The sequence below is a fragment of the Dermacentor variabilis genome, chromosome 5, assembly GCF_050947875.1.
Source record: "Dermacentor variabilis isolate Ectoservices chromosome 5, ASM5094787v1, whole genome shotgun sequence".
Lineage (NCBI taxonomy): Eukaryota > Metazoa > Arthropoda > Arachnida > Ixodida > Ixodidae > Dermacentor > Dermacentor variabilis.
Genome location: NC_134572.1, coordinates 205,518,248 through 205,539,983, shown reverse-complemented (window position 1 = coordinate 205,539,983; position 21,736 = coordinate 205,518,248). Strand labels below are relative to the sequence as shown.

Genomic DNA, 21,736 nt, shown 5'->3' with positions numbered 1-21,736 from the left:
CGATAGATGTATCGCTGACACAATCAGACCCTTTGTTTTTAATATAAAACGCTTCCAACAACTCCCTTGCAGTTTGGTCCCTACTTTTGCCAAGAATCAATCAATACCTGTTCAAAGCATGGCGTACAACGACAGGTTTTACAGTGCGCAGGAAGATGCGCCTTGTCACACTTACCGATACTATTAGCGTGCTCCCTCAGTCTGTCATTAATACAACGTCCCGTTTGCCCGATGTATGACTTGCCGCAATCTAGGGGTATCTCGTAGACCACCCCTTTAACACAGTCCCTGAATTATTTGGCGTGCTGATTCCGGCAGCTCCCGCGGCCCCTCGCGTGTGATCCGGGGGCACAATTGAGCTAACTTGTTGGGAGCCGAAAAGACAACCGGAATGTCATAGCTGGTACCTACCTTCTTGAGGTTATGGCTCACACGGTGCACATAAGGTACTACTACTGGTTTTACTCGCTCCCTTTCCTTCGAGTGCGTTTTCCCACTTGCAGCGCTAGTTTTTAGCTTCTGTAGGAGGGACTCGACCACGGCATTGAATTGGCAAGTCGGCATGGAATCGGCAAGTCGCAAGAAAAGCGCCCCAGGAACAGCGCGAGCGTTGCCTGCTAGATGGTGTAGACAGCTTACAGAGAGCTGCCCCAGAGACAGAGACAATGAACTCTGTCTAATGCAGTCCGATAAGGAAGGCGCTTTTGTAGCTCTTCCTCGGCAAGCCTTTAACGAAAAAGCATTAGAGGCAATCAGAAAGAATTTTAAACCTGTAAAAGTCAGCTCATCAAAAATTAAGAAAACCATGACTTCGTTCTGTGAAGAAATTGGCTGTGAAAGATTAGCTAAGCAGATCAGAAAGAGTAAAAAAGATTATCTTACAGCTTTCCTCAGTGCCAAGAACCATAAGGTTGATGTCCCGTTTCGAACGATTATTAGTGAATGGTACAGGGGGCAATATCAAGTCAGTAGTTCTTTGCTAAAATCCCTGCAGATTCTTCAACTCAATGACCCTTTGTTGACTAGAAACTCGGATGAAGATATTGAATATTTCCGTGGCAGCCAAGAAATAGCCTGTGTTCTCGGTTGATGTAAATGATCTTTTTTACTCGGTTCCGCATCCTGAGCTTCTAAAAGCCGTTAAACAGTGCACTGATGAAAGTGGTGCAGCTAATTTCGTGTCTAAAATGGAGATGTCGGCTTCGAATTTTGTTTCCCGCTTGCAAGCTTTCCCTCAAGCGCACCTTTGTAACTTTTGAACATGGCATACTTTTGCAGAAAGAGGGCATCAGCATTGGGTAACGTGTAGCACCCATTTTATGTGACATCTTTTTACCCTACTTTGACCACGCACTACAATGTGTTTTTGCTTCATCTCATCCTAATGTTCTTAAAGTATTTAGATACGTTGATGATGTTTTAGTTGTTATTGACAATAGATGCCCCTTGCCATGCCATGAAATGGTTGAAAAGCTTTTAGATGTTTTTAGAGCAAACGCAAAAGGACTTACTTTTACTAACGAGCTTCTGAAGGACAGTTCGTTGCAGTTTTCAGACCTTAACCGCACATTTAAGAGTGATCACGTTTGCTGTGCGTAGCTCCCTCGAGGTAAAAAAGAACTGCTGCAATATGACTCAGCGCACTCTAAGACTGTGAAGCGTGGAATCGCCCTACTTTGTCTGGAATCGGCTCTGCGCAAGTCGTGTGTGCATGTGATGCAGGCGAGTTTTTGCCATCAACTTGAGAGACTTCTAAAAGCAGGCTACCCTCAGTCTGTCTTAAATGCCGTGGTTGAGTCCCTCCTACAGAAGCTAAATACTAGCGCTGCGTGTGGGAAAACGCACCCGAAGGAAAGGGAGCGAGTAAAACCAGTAGTAGTACCTTATGTGCACCGTGTGAGCCATAACCTCAAGAAGGTAGGTACCAGCTATGGCATTCCGATTCTCTTTTCGACTCCCAACAAGTTAGCTCAATTGTGCCCCCGGATCACACGCGAGGGGAAGCGGGGCTGCCGGAAGCAGCACGCCAAACAATTCAGGGACTGTGTTAAAGGGGTGGTCTACGAGATATCCCTAGATTGCGGCAAGTCATACATCGGGCAAACGGGACGTTGTATTAATGACAGACTGAGGGAGCACGCTAATATTATCGGTAAGTGTGACGAGGCGCATCTTCCTGCGCACTGTAAAGCCTGTCGCTGTACGCCATGGTTTGAACAAGTATTGATTCTTGGCACAAGTAGGGACTAAACTGCAAGGGAGTTGTTCGAAGCGTTTTATATTACAAAGAAAGGATCTGACTGTGTCAGCGATACATCTTTCGTATTATATTCCACAGAAATGTGCTTTATCCAAAGTATGTTATCATGACCATGTTGTTCTGTCACACCTTGGCTCCCTACGCATGAGCGGAAGTTGCCTTTTCTTCTATACGTGTGTTCGGGCTGTCATTAAACAGTTGGTAGTTTGGCGCTTCACTGTCTTCCTTTCTTCTGTCCCTTTTCAAGAAATGTATTTTGCGCCACAATGTATACCTAGGAAAACCAAATGAGTTGTGATGATGTCGGGTGAAATCAATAAGCCATTAAGACTTGACGAAGACTTTCACATCATTTAACACATAGCAAAAAGCAACAGGAAATAATACAATTCATACAATGGCAAAACATGTCTTTGAATATTGTATTGATTGCATTCTAAACACACATAAAAAGGATATTTGGAGAAAAAAACGGTATATTTCATTTATTATGTAAAACCTGCTTAGTGTTAATGGCAGCAAATAGTTCATCATCTGACAACCATAGTTGGTACACGTGTAAAGGATTTTGCAATCATAAGTGGCTCGCGTGCTATATGCGCAGATGCGTGTGTTGAATGCGCTGAGTCTACAAGACAAGAATCATAATTTTTTTCGGCAAATTCAATATCCCTTAAGTAATATCGAATTGTAAATGTCAGGCATTGGTTGTAAGTTTAGGGCTTCGAAGAGTGTTCATCACTTGGAGCAGCTGTAATTATACGCATAGCTTCTTTCTAGCCTATATATTGTGCCTAAGTTCTTTCCCGTTGTGGTGCCCCATACTAGAGAGCAATAACTTAGTGCAGATGAAAATAGAGAATTATATAATAAATGTCTAATTCTTCGCAGCAAAAGAAAACGCAGACGCGATAGGCCACCTACGATACGAGAAAGTTTAGAGCGAACAAGCTCAGCCTGATTGTTCTATAGCATATTGTCACGTGGTAGTGACGGTTGAGGACATAGCAAGAAAACCGTGAATGGCGAAACTAACTTTATTGGGCGAACCTGTGCCCAGAAAGAACAGGCTACACTCAATGCACAACGAAAACGGCGAACACAGTCGGCGATCGTCGAAAATCCGATCAGCGAGTCAAGCGCGTCCGCTTTTATAGATAAGTCGTCGAATGTTCCAGAGTAATCGCTGGGACCCGCGTGCCTTCCACTAAGTTCTACGCCATTCGCGTCGCGCATGCATGAAATCAGATTACACAAGGTTCGGCGACAACAGACAGCGGATAGAAGCATCGATAACATTCTAGAAACTTCCGATACATGTAGACGGGTCCTGTGCTGAGCGATAACATTTCTTATGCCTGGGATGCATGGAGCGGAAAACCAGCGTCCAGGCGCCGGAAAACGCCCCTCGTCGAACGCTCGCCCCTCGGCGTCCAAAAATTTGACTCCCGCCGGTCTGATCGGAAAATCCGACGCCGGCAGAACTAGCGGCAGTGCCTCTCGTGCTCACCAGGCGTCGCGACGGTCTATCTCCCACTAGTGTTCCTGTATATGCTCCCGCCGGGAGCAGAGTTGAGCATAGGTCCGCCGTCGTGATCCAGCTCTGCAGCGAAGCCACTCCTCGCGCGCGCAGGAGCCAAATGCCGCGCGGTGTTCCGCCTTTTTCTCTAATGGTCGCGAGCTACAAGCGCCAATTGTTCGCAGGCGCTTAGCAAAGGGCACTTCTTAATACAGGCTACGCTCGAACGAGTCATTCGTGCAGTCGGAGGGGGTGGGCTTCCAACCAACCGAAACTTTGTATGTACCTATGTAAACACGCATATACAAACACACGCATGAACGTACAAATAGGGGGTCGGGTGCCCGCTGGAACACCAGCGCCCGACATCAAACTCTTGAACTTACGCGCGGTACGCCGACGCGCCGAACGCCGCGCCATCAAAAGCGACAAGGTGGAGCACTGGACTCTTTACAACCGCCTTGATGCCGTGTGCCGTCGTCATGCCAGGCAGCGCCGCAATCAGAGCTGGCAAAGTCTCTGCCTCTCCTTGGAAGACACCCGCGATAAAGCCCGCCCCTGGCGCATCCTTTCCGCCCTGCTCAGTCCCAAGATCCCCCGCCGCCCTGCACTCTCCATCGCAGTGGCTCAAGGCTTGAGTGCCGAGCAGTTGGCCGAACTGTTCGCGGACACGTTCGCTCCGCCGTCTGTGTGCCCTGTCACAGCCGCCGCCGAACTTCCGCCGCACAACATGGTTGAACGCCTCGCTCCTATGCGCTATTTCCCAACTAGCGCAATTATGGAGCATGTAGAAGTGCTGTGTTCTGCTGAGTTCACGATCAGCGAGTTGCGCATCGTCTTGAACAATCACAAACGTCGCTCCGCTCCCGGTTCCGACGGCGTTACCCATCAAGTGCTCAGGAACATTGATGCAGCCCAACTTCCCTCACTTCTCGAGGTTTTCAACTCCGTCTGGCGTAGCGGCATCATCCCCGCCAACTGGAAAGAGGCGATTGTCGTTCCCATTCTGAAGCGAGGCAAACCAGCCTCGAACATCAGCTCCTATCGCCCAGTATCACTGACCTCGGTACCCGGCAAAACGATGGAATCGATGGCTTTGAACCGCCTCGAGTGGATCGCCTCCGCCCTCGACGCTCTTGCCCCGGAACAAAGTGGCTTCCGCCGACTCCGCTCGACAGCTGATTCCATCGCGGACGTTGTTGCCACCCTCGAGCACGCTGCAAGCCGCCACGAAGCTGCATACCTGGTGCTGCTCGATGTTGAACGCGCGTTTGACGGCCTCCCGCACGGCACCATCATCCAAGCGCTTCACGAGCTGCGCATCACCGGCCGCCTACTGGACTATGTGTCGGCCTTTCTTAGCGACCGAACACTCAGAGTGCGTGTTGGCGACGCGCTCAGCACCCCCCGTAGCGTGACCGCTGGTGTTCCTCAGGGCAGCGTTCTTAGCCCCTTCCTTTTCAACTTGGCGCTTGCAAGGCTCCCCGATTTCATCCCGAAGCTGACAGCCTTCGAAGTCCGTGTGGCGATTTACGCAGACGACATCGCTCTCTTCGCTTCCAGACCCACGGACTATGGCTGCCAAGTGCGGCAATCACTGCAGTCCGCTATCAACGCCGTGGACGAATACCTCACCAGCGTGGGGCTTCAGCTCTCGGCGTCAAAAACCGAGGCGCTAATGATTCACCCCCGTGCTAGTCGTGCTCGCTCCGAAGTGCCCACTCTCTCGCTGCGCGGAAGCCCCCTCCCGTGGCAGAAAAAAGTTCGCTACCTGGGCCTTCACATCGACTGCCGCCTTAACTTTAATGCGGCAACCTCACAGCTCTGCAGGGATGCCAGAAAGGTCGCAGGCGCCGCACGCTCCCTGCTCGCCCGTGGCTGCACACCGCACCTTGCGCGCCGAGTTTATAACTCGATTGCAACTTCGCGAGCGCTCTACGCGCTCCCACTTACCAACGCCAGTGCAGCCGACTGGAGGGCCGTCGACGTCGAACACCGCACTGCAGTTCGCCAGATGTACGCGCTTCCTCGCTTCTCGCAAGTGGGGGCAACCCTCGCCGAAGCGGGAAACTGGCCGCCCTCACTTCGTGCGAGGAAACAGGCGCTTCACCATGTCGAGCGTCTGCAACGGTCGCCACAAGGCCAACGTCTCGTGTGCCGCCTCCACACCCTCCCGGGCTCGGGCATGGGTCAGCATGCCAACGACTTCAGCTCCCGCATCGCGTCTCTGCCGCAACTGCTCCCCTTGCCGCCATCGCCGCACGCCTCCCCGCTCCTTGACGTAAACACCAGCGTCTCGGGCGTCACGAGCAAGCGCCGAACAGCACTGTGCGCCATGCAACAGGAGACGGCTGCATTGCTTCACGAACACCTACGTGATCGCCTCCTCGTCTTCACTGACGGCTCTGTCTCCAGCGATGGTTCCGCTGCTGCCGCGTGCACGGCACCGGACATCCCTGCGTCGCGTCAGTGCCGCCTCCGCTTCCCTGCCTCATCAACAGTCGCCGAGCTCGCGGCCATTGACCTCGCGGCTGACCTTCTTTACGAGTGTGGTGCTTCGTCTGCTGCGATCCTCACGGACTCGCGCGCGGCTCTGCACATGCTGCGGAAAGACTATGCCGGTCTCCCACTTGTGCAGCGCGTGGGATCGAAACTGCGCCATGTCGTTAATCAGGGCTGCGACTTGGTTTTGCAGTGGGTCCCCGCGCACATTGGCCTGCCCGGAAATGAAGCAGCTGACGCCCTCGCAAAGCAAGCCCTCGCGGCTCGCTTCCCCCTCGCCACCTCTGTCTCCCGCTTCGACGTGGCCAGGACGACTATCACGCGCACCCTCCGCGCGCATCACCCTGACGCACGTGTTGCGGCGGGGACACCCCCTCGCCTCCTCCCCCGCGCCGGCCTCTCCCGCTGGGACCGCGCCTTTCTTCTCCGTCTCCGCGTCGGCTGCTACAGCACCGCCGCCCGATCGCACAGACTGCGCGGAACCGGCAGCCCCGCATGTGCGGAATGCGGCGAGGATGAGACTCTCGCACATCTCCTGCTCCGATGCCCATCGTACGACGCTGAGCGCACCGCGCTTTGTACATCCTATCGTCGAGTAGGTCTACCCTGCAACACGGAGACAGAACTCTTATTTCCCGCAGCCCACGCCTCCATCGCCAAGAGAGCGTTTGCTGCCCTTCTCGACTTTTTTGTCGAAACACAACTGAGAGCGCGGCTATAAGCCCCGCATTTCTTCTTCTTTTTCAACCCTCTTGTCTTTGTTTTTTTTTTTTTGCCGCTCTCTTTCATTCTCTCTAATCTTTTTCTCCCCACTTCCCCTACCCTGTGCAGTGCTGTTGAGGTGCCCTCCTTTGAGAGACAGTTACGGCACTGCACTTCTCTCTTCCCTTCAACTAATAACCACTACACACACACACACCTCTGATTCCCAAAAATAAAATACTCCCGTGGCTCGAACAGCGCCGAAGTTCGCTCGCAAAGGCGCAGTACGTTGCCACAAAAGGCGGTGCAATGATTTTCAGCAAGCATATGAAGTTGTCTTATCATTGTCAGAAAGCAAGAAATGTTTTATAAAGTGTTTAAAACTTCACACACGTAAGGTGGACACTTAGCGCATTTTGGCTGCCGAAACCAGCCGATTAATTACCGTCGTCAAGAGAGCTATCGTGCCTGCAGTTATGTCAGTGACCGTTAACAGAGCGTCATTTATCACTAACCATCGTTCACAACAGCTGCACGTTTTCGATACATGCGGTGCAGACACAGATTTAAGCGCGTTTCAGATGTTCACATGCGCACATTTTAAGCAAAGCTTACTTTTACGATTCATTCATACCGCAGACTAATCAGCTATATAGTAGCAGCAAATCAGCAAGTAGAAAAAGATTCAAGATGCAAGAGCTTCTAGATCAAATTTATTTCATACAAGGGAATGCATGAACGGCAGCAGGCCAAGTGTGCTGGTTCTTGGAACCTTGGGGGCAGAATTCAAAGAAACTGGAAAGGCAACAAGCTGTTAAGAGTAACAACAGGTTATTTTTATTGCACTAATCACATCAAGATGGCAAACTTGCAGAGTAATTATTCACACAGTGCAGACTGTAATCTGACAACACATTTTTCTTGATCTCTTACCACTCAGAGAAAAAGCCAGTAGTTGAAGACACTGTATCAAATCAATGAAATCACTGAAGCAGGCTTTGGCCAAAAAGCCAGGTTACAAAGCTTTGTTACCTATCGCATCAGAGGCAAGGAAATTTTACGTCATTGAACAGTGCATTCACACCACTCCCGCCCACAGGAAACAGCATTCACCAAAGCACAACGTAGATTTCTAGCGTGTTTAATTGAACAAGTTTTTGTTCCACTGGCTGATACATGGTGCTCGCAAGCTAGCACACATACAATTGCAGCTTAGCTTATATGGCAGCAATTAGTTAACAAAATGAATATGCCTATGCACTTGAAGACAATAAATTGACTAGAATCAATTTTACTGTTCTCAAAACTTCACACGGAGAAGGAATATATTACAATTATCACAGCTAGAGAGCTAAACATGCATACGCCAACTTAGCACCCGTTTGGCCTTGTTCCCTTGTGTGCTTTCTGCAAAGATGTCCTAGCTCTTCAGAAATTGCAGTTGACGAGAGAGGTACATATTATTCATTTCAATTTTAAACTCTGAAGGGTGCCTTCAAAGTCAACAAGCCCAGACTTGTTAGCAACAACACTCTTACTATAGTATCAGTGTGCCTCCAGCTAGTTTGCTTGGCTGAAGCATTTACTCCTATGGCTGAATTCCGTGCGGTTTGTGCAGTGTGGTGCGCTGCACCCCGTCATACTTGAATACAAGTGCCAGTACGATGTGTTCCGTATCACTTCACCAAGGTCCTTGACTTCACATCGTCGAATACCGTACCTGAAACCCGCAACTGCTCCTCTCAACGCACGATCAACGGTCCGCTGATTGCAATGGCGATGGCACTGACGGAAACGACGAGTTTGCATGAGTCGGCGATGCGCCCGTAAAGTTGGCTTCACAGCGACGCGGATCATTTGACGTCATTTTTCGCGCTCGGCCAATAGCGGTGCGAGCGGCGCCGGAAAAGGTATGCGCAACTCTGCTCCCTGCGGGAGCATATACAGGAACACTATCTCCCACCGGCAGCCGCCGAACGTATTTGTGTTTTTCCTTGTTGGCTGGTGCCTCCGTGGGAGCGTCCGTCGCGCGGCCGCGCTGGAGCGACAGAATGTGGGCGCGTGCGTTTGTTTGGCCACGAACTTTTGGTCTCTGCGCGTGAAAGGGACAGCACCGATCGTTACAGCCGAATATTGAATGTTCGAGAGCACTAAATGAAGAGTACAAATTTGTGCATACTTATTTTTTGTCTACGAACTTAAATGACGTGCTCACGAAACAGATTATAAATGCGGTACAGTTTTCTTACCAACCCTTTCAAAAATTGCAATTACCGTGAAATATCCTGCTTAAAACGTTTATTCTGCGTAAGTGTTGATTAATACTCGAAATGCTGGAAAATAAGTGACATCAAACGTAAAGTTTGCCCATATTTACAACGTCCAATTGCAGTAAACCCGGCGGACTCCAATAAGTATGTCATGGAAGTAAAAAAAAAAAATCGGTGCCGATGTCCTCAATAACATTTCCTCGTTTTAAGAAGTTAACTTTCGTCGGGCGTGATGGGGTATTAAACTCTGAATTTACTGGTGACGCCAGCGTCACTATAGCCGTCGCGTGGGTGCTATGAGCTAGCATTGGCTAATCTGAACTAATATTTCGTATTTTCGCAACTCTTGGTGGCGCTCTTTACCAAGTAACAGGCTTTCATTAATACTCTGGAACATCGGGAAGATTGTTAATGGCACCGCATCGTTTGTCGACTGAGGCACATCGCGTGGCATTTCGACAGGCTATATATAGCACGTTTCGAAGTGCCGCTCGCAGATTATAGTGACATCATCCAAATATTTAGCACCACCTTTGATATTTCGGCCGTATTGTTGCATTATCTCATTTTTATGGCTGCGAAAAAGACTATGTCGTTGCGAAAAATTCGTGCTCAGGCACCACTCGCTCCTGTCGCTGCCCGCACACTGAAAATATCTTGCACTTATTGTGTCTGAGAAGACAGAGTGCTCAACGCGTACGGGGGCGCATAGAAACGACCCACTATTATTAATACAATCGCTGCCAAGAGTTATTTCCAAAAAATGAAAGGTAACAAGAGCGAGAAAAGAAATTAAACGTACGAAAGTAAATAAAAAGAGAAATGCGTACACTAAATAAAGTAACTGTTATAAATTACTGACTTTTGCGTCGCAGCTTGCACGTGCTGTTGTCGGCGAACGTATAGAAAAGGCGACGCTTGCAAAGATAGCATGCAAAGAGACAACTTAAACTACCACGCGAAAAGCCCAATAAAATCCACGGCAAGCTGCACGTCCCGTGGCGAGACGAAACTAATGAGACACGTATGCTGAAGCACGGTGACGATACCGAAGAATTCTGCTTCCACGTGAAATGCCGAAAGGCGTCGGAACAGTTGTTCTAGACAACTACGTGATACTGCCAAGCGTTGCTACGAAGCGCCCGCTCGGTATACGGTTGTCGCGGGTTGCAAGAGAGGTGCGCGGAGACTGCACAATATCCAAGCGCTCTAGGGACAATACTGCAACCATGGCAAAGTCATGGAAAGCAGCGAGACTAGAATAGAATGATAAGCTCATTTCAGCAGTGCAGATACGTTGCATAATTTGGGTTTGTGGTCACCAGGACTACAAGGACTAGCGAAAGAAAGTCCCTTCTGCTCGAATGCCTCGAGGAGAAAGAGGGATGACACTATATATTAGAAGCCGACCATGCCTGGTCTCCTGGCTGTTTGCATCTTTGTCGGCCCAGGCGGAGCACGCAATGGCTGGGGCACCGAGAACGAGAGCCGGTGACAGGCCCACTTCACGCCAAATATCGATAATTCTATCGTCTCCGGCTGCAGTACTAAACGCTAGTTCTTGCAAGAGGCTTTAAAACAGGAACTGAAACTGAAGTAAACATGAATCACCACAATTTATTTTACACAAAGTAAACGTCGCTGTTGGAGAACCACAAAACCTTCTCCAACGCCTCCACTCCGCGGTGCAATTGCTCACTCAACGTAGCCAGACGGCGCAAAGCCAGCCCGCTAAAATGCTTGCAACTCAATGAAACGTGTAGAAATCGTTCGCAAGCGCCTCTATGAAACTTTTTTCGCAGTTATTTAGTCAGTAACAAATAATACAATAAAAACCCTACTTATTCTTTCTTATCCAGAAACACAAGTCTGGCAACACTGAGAGCGGTGGCTGCTCGGCGGCGTCCGCCCGCTGCGTGTGCCAGCGAAGCGTCGATTCCTGCTGCGCAATGTTCGCCGTGAAAAAACGCTCCACGCTTAAGACGGTAAAAGCGCTCACCCATAAAAGATAAACGAGTTCACGTGTCAATATTTTCATGCAAAATCACTTTCAGGGTTTTGACCACAGGTTCAATTTTAATTGTTTCCGGGCCAATTGTTTTGGTAAAATCGCTGTTTACGGAATTATTTTTGGGACCAAGGAGTACTGATTTAGAGGTGTTTATAATTAACGAATTGCTTAAGCGCCATGTGTTCAGCATTCCAAGACACCGTTTGCTTTATTCACAAGTTTATGCAAATCGCCATCCTTAAATAATAAGCTTGTATTACCTGCATCAATAATGAAAGTTGTGCTAATATCGATGTTCACCAAGTCATTTACATAGTTAGTGAAAACTAAAAGACCCAGGACACTACTTTGGGACACGCCAGTTCATAATTCTTTAAAGCTAGATGCATAGCTATTAATTTCAACTGTTTGCTGTCGGTATTCCAAATATGGTTTGATGACATTTAAAAAGTTACACCGGAAACCATAGTGGTCTAGTTTGTTTTAATTAGTGGGATGCGGTTAATTCTATTGAAGGTTATTGAAGAGGTCAACGAAATGTGCAAGAGCATATGTTTCCTTTTCGAATGCATCCAGCATGATTTACTTTTGCGTTAGTAGCGCAGTTTCGGTTGAACGCTGCTTTGTGAAACCAAACTTAAAAGGCGTCATAATGTGATGCTTGGTTAAGATTGAAACCATTCGTTTATGTATTAGTTTTTAATTACTTTATAAAAAACTGGCAGTATTGAAATGGGTCTATAGTTCGATATATTATTCTTGTTTCCGCCCTTCAAAGTAACAGAAACTTTGGCTATCTGAAGACGCCTAGAAAAGTGCGCAACGAAAACATTAAATTAATGATATATTATACAATATGAATAACATGTTTAAGTGGACGAATTTCCAGGCCGTCAGTGTCACAACAACTGCTTCTCTTTAGGGACATGAAATGAGCCGTAAGCTCCTGTGTAGTTACCGGAAACAGAAATGCACTTTCGCTTATCTGCATTCCCACGAAACGGGTTAAATTATTGTCATGTGAGCTTTCTCAAATTGAGGTGAACAATTTATTAAAAGCTTCGGCAAGGTCAGCACCAGAGATGATGTGGTTGTCCACGGCAAGTTTAATCGGGTATGAGATGCCGTCCGATCATAGATTAAGCAACATGTGCAGCTTTTTCCAGACGGTGCGTCAGATGTTTTGGTTTTTTCAGAGTCAAAGAGGTTACTGAAACATTTAAGTTTGCTTTGCCTAAGAGAGAACTTGTAGCATTCTTGTCTTTTCTAAACGTCTTAAAGTCTTCTTTGTCGCTAGATTTTAAAAAGTGCTCGTAAGGTGTACCAGTTAACGTTATAGCTTGAAGGCACTCTGAAGTAATCCCAGATTTTCTTGCTTTTCTTCGTTTTGAATGGAAAGCACTTGTTACAGCTAGGCTTCTATAAAAGTTTAAATAATGAAATTATACGCTGTATCTGCATCACTTTCACAGAAAACGCGTCCCCTTCTATGTTGGATATACATGCAGTAAACATATCTATAGTGCTTCGTTATATGTACCGGAATTGTGCAGGCGGTGGCTTTGCACCCTTAATTTGAAATTTCTTTCGGCTTAAAGTTACATATACAGGCATATGGTCACTAATAAGTTTTAAGGACACCAGAATAAATAGGCGCGTTTGTGTTATTTGTTATAAAGATGTCAATAAGTGTGCAGGAATGAACATGGAATGGAGTAGGTTCTTTTATAACATTTGTAAATGCATTAGATTCCAAGATATCAGAAAGTTCAAGACGTTGGGGGCTGGAAGTTAGCACGTCAATATTTAGATCACCGCGGATAGTAAGGTTGTAATCATTCTCATTGTCCCACGACAGGAAAGTTTCCAAAAACATAAGAAAGGTGGACATGTTGCATTTAGGAGGGCGGTATTGAAACATCTGCATGAGAATTCTATGAGAAATGAACGAGATGTATGCATGTCGCACTGATTTGACAAGAAATGAACGATATGCTATGCATATTGAACGACATCTCGTAGAAAATGTGCGAGATCTGTATGATGTGCTACGAAGACTTTGCCACGAAGAAGTGCTCGAGATTTATCCGATGTGCTACAAGGATGCGTAGAGCATGTATCAGATGTGTGATGTGCTGTGTAGACTTGACGAGATCATGTATGAAGTGTGTGAGGTGGCATGTGATGTGTACACACTGTAGTATATGATCAACATGATCTTTGAGGATGACTATGAGCTGAATACAAAGTATGTGCGCCTAAGTCGTAGTGCATACAAAAGCTCATTAATGACAGTGAGATTCATGATGAGTTGTTTGTAGTACATGCAAGAGCATGATCAATGTGCTGTAGATGACATCTAACCATTGTGACACATATACCAGAATAAATTACAAAGCAAATAGGAGGTTCCGAGTTAAACTTCTCGAATTTCATGCAATGCACGCGTACATCCCCATCAAAGCTGGTGTCAGCACTTTTGATGCAATGGTTTTCACTTGTGGACGTATTCTCGGATGAACACTAACGGCGATACTGCTGCCTTTGCATGACACATTCCCCGACCAGCTAATAAGCACTGGATAGCACAATGATATTATCGAAAGCTATCATCAGACGATACATCCCTTGTTCAGAGTACATCTGCCTAAGATTTTCATGCAATATAGGAGTTGGCTACCTTCAAAGTTTCATAATAATATGTTACGTTTGTTTGTGCACACAATAAAAAATCTGGCAATTAGAGTGCATTGGAAACACATCAAACGAGGACGAGTTAGCAAAGGAGTTTATTGCATGCAGTTTGATCAGTGACAGAAGATGCATGCACTTTGTCACATCCTAATAATTTTGTTTGCATCAGAGATAGTAATGGGCGAACTTGAAGCTGCATATTTTCCAAATAGCCAAGTGCGTTAACCACAAAACCGTCAAATACAAATCTGCTAATCTCTTTTCATTAGCCATGCTAAGAGCATGCTAGTGCCTGTTTATGTGAAACCGTAGTAGGCAGGCATGACATTGGCCATGCATGCCCACATATAAAAAATAAAAAGCAAAACCAGAAAACACAGTATAAATAAGTCGGTGAAGAGATAGCCAAACTAGCAGTAAAAATTCATCGCACTTTGTCACAAATAAATAAAAAATAATAAAATTAAATAACCATCAATCCCTAAAAATATGATGTGATCAATGCACAATTCTGCTATGAAAAATGATTTCCACTAAGTCGTTCAAAACTTGCTGAGAGCTTAACTCAGTAAAAATCCTCATATCTGCACAGCAGTGGCAATAAAACGAGATTAGCGTCGCAACTTGATGACCATTATCTGCCTACATACTGCACAAAACTGAATGTGAAATTAAAGGACAAGTGACAAAGTAATTAGTGTGCCAATAAAGGTTAAGCGCACTGCAATGCCGTGTCATGCGTTGAAAGCTGACCTCGAAACAACGAAAATGTAAGTCTCCCTACATTGAAGCAGGGTCTTTAAATGATGAACACGTCATTCGCGGACGCAGTCAACAAATGAAAAACACCTTTGCAAAGCGCTGGCACAATAACCACGAATGTCAGATGTGCGCGCACACAGACAGAACGCGAGCAGTTTCCGAAAGCACTCGCGACAGACTGTACGGACATTCTTACGCGTTCGACGCATATCAGACGCGCGCGCACACACGCACACGCGCACAGAACGCGAGCAGTTTCCGAAAGCACCCGCGAAAGACGGTACGAATGTTCTTACAAGAAAGCAAATCCAGCCGGCATGGCAGCACTACCCGATGCACAAACAGCACCAGTCATGAACAGTACACATCCGTAGGACGGCGCACAACAAGCTGGAACAAAGCGTACACCACTCGACTCCAAATCCATTGTTGATTACTCCGCTGAGAAACACCAACACCTTGTAACATTCACAAACCAAACGACGATGTGCTGCGAATTTCAAACAGATTTTACAGCCCTGACTGGTTGATACGGCTGCTCCGAAGGTAGCTGTCCTCGCTGTTGAAAGCAATGTCAGCAAAGTTGTTGAAACAGGCCGCGTATTACGCACAACATAAAAATAATACACCTCTACCTCTACTACCTATGCGATCACGGTTACCGGAACCAGAGACGCCGAAGTAAACATCCTCTATCGTTAGGAAATGACGTCATTTCCCGTAATTTCGGACCGAGGTTTATAGTTACTTTTCCTTTGCGCAACTCTTCTTTTCGAGCAAGGCGCGACTTGTTCCTGGCACTGTGAGGGCGCTGCGGTCGAGCTTTGCGCCAAGTGAGTGGCGCTGCTCTGCTGACGTGTGCCGCTTGTTGCCGGTGTTTGGGCTTCTTGGTGCCTGGGAAGCCCTTCACATATTACTATCTCGTACATAACTGCACATCCCCTTATGTTAAATAGGCAGTGGGAGGTATGGCTTGCGGACGAGGGAAAGGAGAGCCACACCAAGCCCAGAGAGCCGCTCGCGCCAGCGGAGCCCTGGACTAAGGGCCCAACCACGCTCGCCTACTTTTCATTTTGAAAAATAAAGTTCCTTTTCTTCCTTCCTTCCTTGCGCTTCTTGTGGGGTAGCCGATTTTATTTTCTCGCTGTGTGTGCCTTGTCACTGTCCTCGTGCACGTGGCCGGCGGTGGAGGTCTTTTGCGTCCGGTCCAAGTTCTGCGCTCACGGAGACGCGAGTACTGGCGAAGTGTGGGTCACCGAGCGTTGATATTGCGCGAGCACTTTGGTTTGTAGGCCCACTTTTTTTTCCATCTCATTCCTTTCTTCGGACGTGCACCTTCATGTATAGTGTCTATCGAATATTATACTTCAGCTTAAACAACAACAAAAAGAAACAACGGGTGCTTTATTCGGTGAGCGCCATGTAAATGCCGAGTGCTGCGACAAGCAACCTAACCGTGCCAGGCTATAGCAGACGCCGCTCGTACGCTTGGCGCGGAGGTCGATGGCGGCGCTGCTGTGGCGAGAACGGCAGCGGGCCACTCGGTGCGCATAGACAAGGCGAGGAGTTGGGGTACTTAAGAAGAATCTATAAACGTTGTAGCGCCGGCCCGCCGGCCGATGTGATAGTGACCGCATAGAGAAAGAAGTTCAACAAGAGGGGACACTCTTCAAAAATTGGCAACAGGAAACATGTCACGCCTAGTTTCAACTGCATCCGTGTGTTGACGCGAGCATCAGAAAAAAAGAATGTGAAATAAACTTACAGACACTGTTTTATTTTTTTTATTCTTTCCCACTAAAGCTAAAAAAGATTTGCGTGTAAATTAACTTATACTTTGCAACTCATTTTTCTTGCGTTGCTTAGCAACAAGCTAGCGGCACGCAAGACGCACGTGCATACGTCATGCGCCAGACAAGCCGCAGGAGTGAGCGAGGCCGGCTGCGCATATGAAGCTCGCGTGCTCGGCAACCCGTCTCTTTTGGATGTAACCCGCTTTTTGGGCTCCCGGCGTTCTCTTGTGTTCCGTCTGCATTTCGACAAGGCACCGCTGCACTACTGGTCTACAGCAAGGTGAGGAATTTTGTTTGACAGTCTGCGACACACTTCAAGCACATTTAGGCTTACTGCACAGAACTGAACCTATATATTGACGCAGTTATCGAAAAACAGCTCCGCCGTCCAAGCCTAGTTCATTTGAGTTAATTACTCGTACTGGGAGATGTTTGTAACGCTTTCTATGAGTCCAAGCATAATTCTAACTTATTTCGGTAACTTTTCGGTAGTCACAAAGCCGCACTTGGCTTTGTGACGAAAAGCACCTTGGCCGTGTGACGCAGCTTCACGTGTACTGAATCTTACCGGGACAAGTTTTGGCGCTTTCTCCGAGCCCAGACATTATTCTAACTAATTTCGCTACCAAGGTTGACGACTGGGGGTGTTGGTATAGCATATTGGAGGTTGGAATGCGCAACTTTTTGACGAGACACACAAAGAGACACACACAAAAAAAAGCAGTGTCCTTCCTAAAGGAGCATTCGCTGTCTTTAGTTCCCTCGGATAAAGAAGGAGGCTTCTTGGTGTTACCTAAGGAATTATATTTATCTAAAGCAGCAGAAGCCATCAGAGGGACTTTTGACTGCCGCACCAGTGTCTGCTTGTCTAAAGTAAAAAATGAAGCTAGGAAGTTGTGCGCCAAATGGAAGCTGGATAATCTGAATAAGTCTCTTGATAAAAAGAGAAAATTAAGCTTACAAATGTTCTTCACAGCAAAGACACACAAGGTGGACTGCCCGCTTAGGGTAATTATCACTGCTAAAGACACCTGGCAGTTGCCGGTAGCCTCGTTCCTGCAGAGCAGGTTAAAATTACTGGAAGTTGACGACCCCTTTTTAATAAAGAACTCGGAGCAAGCTACTGCGTTGCTACGAGAAAATTCTAACAAGGGGTATTTCGCTTACTCTTTTGACGTCAAAGACTTATTTTACTCTATTCCTCACAAAGAGCTCTTGCTGTGCATTGAACGATGTATTGACAAATACGGAAACGTTGCTTTTCAAGATGATTCAGAGATGCATGTTGAAGCGTTTTTAGAGTTGTTGTCCATGTATTTAACATCCACCTACGTGTCTTGGAACATTTTCCTTCAAAAACAAGGAATATGTATAGGTTCGTCTATTGCACCGATTCTGAGTGACCTGTTCCTAGCCAACATTGACAGATCCCTAGCCGCACGCCTCATGAATTCACGGGTTGCTCGTGTGTTCAGGTTTGTTCATGATTACTTAGTTTTAGTGGACAACGTTGATAACAAGAATCAGTCGCTGTTGACAAACCTTGAAAGTATTTTCAGAGAGGGGCTAGAGCCATTGGTGATCACAAGTGAAGAGCCAGACGGTGGAGCAATTAGGTTTCTTGACTTAAAACTAAGTCTGGGCTCCAGTCATTGTTGTTGGCAATACGAACCGCGTGCAAATAAGCCTCTTTTGCCCTTCGAATCTGCGCATTCCAAAATCGTAAAACGAGGCATAGTTAAGTCATGTTACAGAAACGCGTTGCAAAAATCGTGCCATCATAGCATTGCTGACAGCTTTCGGGAGCAAACGCGCAGGCTCACGGAGGCAGGTTATCCTTTACAACTATTAGTATCTGTGGCACAATGTTTGTTCAAGGAAATCGGAACCAGGGCGCCGTTATCTGGGAAGGAGCCTTGCGGTCCAAGCACACGACAAAAAATAGTGGTGATGCCGTACATTCATTCGATCGCGCACCGAGTAAAGAAAATTGGTAAAAGATGCGAGGTAAAAGTGGTGTTTTCCGCACCGGAGAAATTGCTGAGCATGTGTGCAAAGGTTAACCCAGGTGCCACACAGAAACGAGGTTGTGAAACACAACACAGAAAGAAGTTCGTCGACTGCACTGAGGGAGTGGTATATTCCATTCCACTTCAGTGCGGCAGAAAGTACATCGGACAGACTGGACGATGTTTAAACGAAAGATTAAAGGAACATGATTATAACGTTTCAAGAACAGTCGCCGGACACCTTGGGATACATTGTAGAGATTGCGGATGTCGGCCATTATTCAAGAATTGTAAGATTGTGAGCAAAGATGGCAGCCAAATAACGCGGGAGATAATCGAAGCTGCTGAGATTGCGCGTTTGGGTAGTATGTGCGTGAGCACGCCCTCAGTATCCCTTAGTGCAAAGGAATTAGATTTCCTCAAGCGCTAATCGGAAATTTCGTATCCGGGTTTTTTGTGATGTCGAGTGCAACGAAAACGATCACATGACAAAGCCGGCTTGGCATTGGTAGATTGCAATATTTGTCAAAACTATTTTTGTTTTTTGTTTGTTTTTTTGTCGCTACCGCCCTCCCCCCTGAGTATCTTCCTGTATTTATTCCACTGACAAGGGAATAAAACGATAGTTGCAAGTAGCGCTCTGTGGTGTGTGTCTCTTCTGTGTGTCTCGTCAAAAAGTTGCGCATTCCAACCTCCAATAATTTCGCTACTTTTCGGGGTACTTTTCAAGCACAGTTGCCGCGCTCGGCGTAGTGGCGCAGTTAGCGAAAAGCAGCTCAGCTGTGTGCCGCAGTTAGTTTCGCGTGTACTGAACTTTACTGGTAGAAGTTCGTGACGCATTCTCTGACCCCAAAAAGTATTGTAATTCATTTGGTAACTTCTTGGGACACTTTTGAGGCATGCTCGCCGCGCCTGGGTTTGTGAAGCTGTTAGCAAGAAAACAAGCCGGCCATAGTGAGTTAGTTTTGCGTGTACTGAATTTTAGTGGGACAAGGTTGTGACGGTTTTATGGCCCTGCAACAACATATACTTTATTTCGGTACTCGCGCTGGTCGAAAACGCGACGAGCGATTGCCGAGAGTGATAGCACGGGAGTGTTGCTTGCGCCGGCAAGACGCGTAAAAGATAACGCCGAGGAGCTCAAGAACTTGACATTTCTGTCTTCTGAGCGACTGGAAACAGCCTTCGCGCCCACGAATCTGTCTTGAGTGCGACTAGAAGGCATTGTGCGAGCGTGTAACATGGTCTGGCTGAGAGCCTGTGTTGTAGCCACTTCTGTTTACTTGGCGTACCATCGCGTACACTGAGGCCAAGTTTTGGAAACGCGCTGTCACCCGTGTATTTGTGCTCTTATAGTGCAGGAAATAATGCCTGGGAATGGAGGGATGCTTGAAAATTGGATGTTTCCTTCAGATTTTATGGCATTGTTTGAGTGGAGTCTATTTTCTACGAAGTGTATGTAAATGTGAATATATCTGTAATGCCGCTCATTCACCACTTAGGTACAGCCGCCCTGATTTTTAATAATATAGCGCGAGCGTCGACTGAACTGCTGGTGAGTGCCTTATAACGGCGATAAGCGTGCAACAAGAGCGTGCAACAAGAGCGTGCAACAAGGCGAGTGCAACAAGGCAACAAGGCTCGTGCGCGAACTCTCGCCTTGTTGCACGCTTATCGGCGTTATAAGGCGCTCACCAGCAGTTCAGTCGACGCTCGCGCTATATTATTAAAAATCAGGGCGGCTGTACGTTTCGCCTCTACAGGCAATATTCCTATTAGGTCATTATACCAAAATGATAAATGCTTGTAATTTTTTTCAGCTGATGGCATCCTGTGGAGCTTCGTACGGCAACGACTACTGCTTACCTGGTGCCACAACTTTGGATGAATGCACAAGAAGCCCGGAACGAGCATTTATATAGAGCAAAATAAACATTTCATCATTTCAGAAGATGTCTTGCCCTTTCTTTAAGAAATTGCACGTGACACAGATTCGGTGGAGGCTTGTAAAGTTCGTTCGCAATCATTTTTACTAAATAATAAAACGATTCCGCGCCAAGGCTGCACGTGGTTCAGCAGTAGAAGCGACAAAAATAAATGCCGCGCCGTTCAGCGGAGCCGGCGCGGCGTGTACGAACTCGTGTTCAAAACGCGCGCGCCCAAAACCGAAACCGGAAGGTATTAATACCATCCGCTTGGTGTGCTACAGTCAACTCGGCCGCTGGGCTCTATGGGAGTGTCCGCTCTTGTTGAAATTTCTTTCTCTATGGTGACCGTTTGATCATATTTACGCGGTGCTTAGAGGAAATGCGCTCCTTTTTTGTGTGCATTAGAGAGAGAGAGAGAGAGAGAAGGGAAGAAGGAAAGGCAGGGAGGTTAACCAGACTGAGTACAGTTTGCTACTCTAAACGTGGGAAGGAGAATGGGGAGTGAAACAGAGAGAGAGAGAGAACTTAGGTGTAGGATGTCTATAGCCGGGCACTCAAGTCTGTTGCCTTCAGATAGTGAAAAAGCGCTCGAACTGCTTTCTGCGCTAATGAACTGTGAGGCGAGGCTCCCAATATCTTCGCTTCCGTAAATGGCCTGTCATCCAGTCTATTCAAGGCACACTGGAGAGTCTCACGTTGATTATCTAAGCGAGAACAGTGGCAAAGACGGTGACTAATGGTCTCTTCACACTTGCACTTAGCGCACATTGGTGAATCCGCCATTCCAATACGATAGCTGTAGGAGTTGGTGAATGCTACTTCTACCCACAGCCGACACAGCAGTGTTGCGTCACGTCGTGGAAGATTCGCTGGTGTGCATTAACACTCACTAAGCCCTTGGGCCTGTACAGCGCTATTAGCTCGCTGTATGTTTCTTGCGGCGCGCCGTTGATCATCGTAGTTCGGTACATTCGTGCTTTCTTTGTTCCCGGCTCATGAGAACCTCTGGTACTCTCGCCGCTCTCGCATCGGATCACAGAGCACAGAAAGATGTGTTGATAGTTGTGCTATCGCATGCTTTAGTTCATCCGCAATTCAACAGTGTTTAAGCCGGAAGGAGCGTTGGTGCAGTCAATGCGGCGTGAACTGACACGAAGGAGCGTTCGCCTGAAAAGGTAAGTCCGGCACCTAGCATTCTTATGGTTAATGTAGTGTGCCTTGTCATGCGGAACAGAAGGTAATTAGTACAGCTACATAAACAATAAAAGTGATTTCCTTATGTTCGT

General features: G+C 47.1%; 1 protein-coding gene and 1 long non-coding RNA gene across 9 annotated transcripts in view; one reads left to right on the top strand and one right to left on the bottom strand.

Moving 5' to 3' along the window:
• LOC142583463 (NADH dehydrogenase [ubiquinone] 1 alpha subcomplex assembly factor 8-like) overlaps positions 1 to 21,736 on the bottom strand; it is a 418,166-nt gene that overhangs the window by 304,128 nt on the left and 92,302 nt on the right. For 2 of the 8 annotated variants that reach the window (XR_012828638.1, XR_012828639.1), the window contains exon 1: positions 5,733 to 7,049. The exons of 3 other annotated variants lie outside the window; for them this stretch is intronic. Coding sequence is in view for 2 of the 5 variants with exons in the window: in XM_075693944.1 (XP_075550059.1) it covers positions 7,702 to 7,794 (93 nt within the window). In the remaining 3 variants the exon portion in view is untranslated. Of the gene's footprint in view, positions 1 to 5,732; positions 7,050 to 7,677; positions 7,795 to 21,736 lie in introns of those variants that run through there. 3 more of the 8 variants (XR_012828640.1, XM_075693944.1, XM_075693948.1) reach the window with 3 other exon arrangements.
• LOC142582072 (uncharacterized) lies at positions 16,646 to 20,475 on the top strand. The gene is made up of 2 exons (XR_012828378.1): positions 16,646 to 16,793; positions 20,343 to 20,475. It is a non-coding gene; the product is annotated as an uncharacterized LOC142582072 (long non-coding RNA).